Source organism: Aspergillus lucknowensis, assembly GCF_044049455.1.
Source record: "Aspergillus lucknowensis strain CBS 449.75 chromosome Unknown BJX67scaffold_50, whole genome shotgun sequence".
Taxonomy (NCBI): Eukaryota; Fungi; Ascomycota; class Eurotiomycetes; order Eurotiales; family Aspergillaceae; genus Aspergillus; species Aspergillus lucknowensis.
The window spans coordinates 1-2,592 of NW_027263594.1; the positions used below are offsets into that span (position 1 = coordinate 1).

A 2,592-nucleotide genomic window follows, 5' to 3' on the forward strand; every position below is an offset into this window, starting at 1 on the left:
CCCCGCCTCTCCGTCATGGTGCCGCCTGCGCCGCTTTCTTCCGCTTGTGCGTCGTATACTGGAGATACCCCGTCGCTGATGTTGCCAGAAACCCAAGGACGCCGACGACAATGCCGGCAATCTCCCCCCCGCTTAGGTCATCACCGTCTCCGCCGCTGCTCAGAATGATATCGCCGCCGTCGCTTGTTGTAGAAGCAGGGGGTCCATCCGTACTTGTCGTGGTGCTTGTGATAGTGTTGCTAGTGTCGTCGGTGGGGGAGCTGGTGGTGGAACTGGCAGTGGAGTCTGATGATGTTTCTTCGGATTCTGAGGACTCGGTAGTAGTTTGCGAAGCGGTTTCTAAGTCAAGAAAGCGATATCGAGCGCGTTAGGCCTCTTGACGGACAGAGAGAGACGGGTCAAGCCCAGAACCCAGGCAGACCCGGGCTCAGGCGCGGCGCGGCGCCCACGAAAACAGTTTGCACGATCGTAACGGTCACGGTGGCGGATGGGTCGGGCGTACCTGAGGTCTGCGTGGGGCCAGAGGTTATCGCCCCTGCCGTGTAGCCTGCGCTCGTGCAGTAGTCGTTGTAGATGTCTATGGCGACGGTCACGTCGTAGTCCTTTTCGCAGGCGGACTGCACACACTCTCGGATGTACGAGACGGCGTCTCCCTGGAGGTCGTCTCGGCAGAGGCAGTTGTTCGCGATTTCTGGTTCACTGTCGCACTCGACTGCGTATGCAAGTGCCCCGGGTTCGTTACCATAGCCGTACTCGAGGCAATTCCGCGCACATGGCCGCTGCGATTGGTAGGCGTCCAACGCGGTAATTGAGACGCTTTGAGCGAGCACGAGGGATCTATTTAATGCGATGGTGAAAGCCTCATGATTGTTCTGGGTAACGATAGGCAGCCAAGAGACAACCAGAGTCAACACAAGAATCTGAAGAGAAGAGGGAGGCAAAAGCATCAGAAAAAAGGGTCCAGGAAAGAGGGACAAGGAGCAAAACCCCTTGAGCCTTTCGCGTCAGGGATTCGATTCCCCTTCCCGCCATTGTGCCCTGTGTCAACCAGTTGCTTCTGCCAATTGGGAGACATTGCCATTCTCGGCCTCGTGCTCTCTTCCATATCCGCCTTAGCGGAGAGTCTTGGCGGTTGAGGCGCTTATCGAACAGCCATTGAGCGTTGCTCAAACACGGGAGGGTTTGAACTTGGGGATTTCTGCATCTTCAAAGAGGGAGGGATGATCCATGCTGGAGTTGGTTGCTATTCTGGGCCTGCACCGGCGTAGCGTCCACGAGGAACATTGAAGTCCTGGATCCGTGCTCTTTTGGCGCTCGACCAGCCGTTTGCCCGATTCCAATGAGACGCTACCTAATATCTGCTGGTTTTAAAAGTCTCGAATTCGCCCTCTTGCGAGTTAGAAGGTTGACGAATGGATTAGAGGGATGCATGAGTTGGTTGACTGCCGCTCCAAGACCGTGTGCAGTTTCCAAGAGCGGTTCGGCACGAAGCAAGAGCCTTGATATCCGCTGGGCGGGAGTCGTCGTCCGCGTCGCCGTTATCGTCGTGGTACCACCGGTGTAAGTTGGAGAAGAAGTTCTCTGGAAACTGTTATTTTTCTGTGGCATACCTATCACTGACAGTCTGGAGAGACCGATGCGACAACAACAATGGCGTCCTGGTGATCGATGCCCCATGGGGCTTGTCAGCTGCTGTATATCTATAATAGGGTTTATTATCAAGATGGGTATACATGCTGATACATTTCCATGGTGAGCGGCCAAATGGTTCAACAAATTAGGCGGCTTGTAAAAAGTTTACTTCTGTATGTTGCAGAAATTCGTTGGATCTTGTCTATAGCCTAAACTCCTTTGGTCACACATTTCCACAGGGCTGCAGTATCAACCTTGCCACAAACAAGGATCGAAGTCAAAGGCATCGATATGCCAAGGTTGAGGGTGTGTGAGAGGCTCTCATCCTTGTGATGATATCAGCATGCATGCCCCCTTTGTTCTTCTGCCTGGTCCCTTCAAGGCGCGGGTAAGGCTGGGGACTCTTTGTAGGTCTATACGTAAATCAGTAGCTCGTCTCTTTGTCTAATGGGACTCTTATATAGTCCTCGGCCCGAGACCTATCTCCCAATTTAACGCAGCTCAAGATTATATACTACATCCACACTGAGGTCCTTCTCATCCCGCAATAGCCCGTCTAACCACCCACCTATACAAACATCAATCTAACCATGCCCTCCAACCCACCCCAGACCAACTTCGACCTCGACCACCCCCCCAACAATCCCCGCACACATCGTCTCCCTCCCCCAATCCACCGCAGCCGCAACCTCCCTCGCCCTCTCCCTCCAATCCTCTCCAATATCGCATCCCTTTCACTCCTACCTACAAATCCCACCGGGGAAATCCAACACCCCCCGCCCACTAACAACCCACGAGAAAGCCCTAACGACCAAAATCTACAAAACACTCACAAAAGCGCACATTCTCAGCGGTGACAGCGCGCTCGTCATCTCCGCCGGCCCAAACCACGACGCCGTATCCCTGTGGCTTTCACCAGACAGCTCCCTATCCCCATTTCCGTTCCCGTTGAGATGCGAA

General features: G+C 54.1%; 1 protein-coding gene across 1 annotated transcript; it reads right to left on the bottom strand.

Annotated features, from left to right (window-relative positions):
- Positions 1 to 13: 13 nt before the first annotated feature.
- Positions 14 to 947, bottom strand: BJX67DRAFT_384531 (uncharacterized protein; the record flags this gene model as incomplete). The annotated part of the gene is made up of 2 exons (XM_071033682.1): positions 14 to 339; positions 422 to 947. 2 exons carry the CDS (start codon positions 945 to 947, stop codon positions 14 to 16), a joined length of 852 nt encoding a protein of 283 aa, XP_070882508.1.
- Between the last annotated feature and the right edge of the window lie 1,645 nt (positions 948 to 2,592).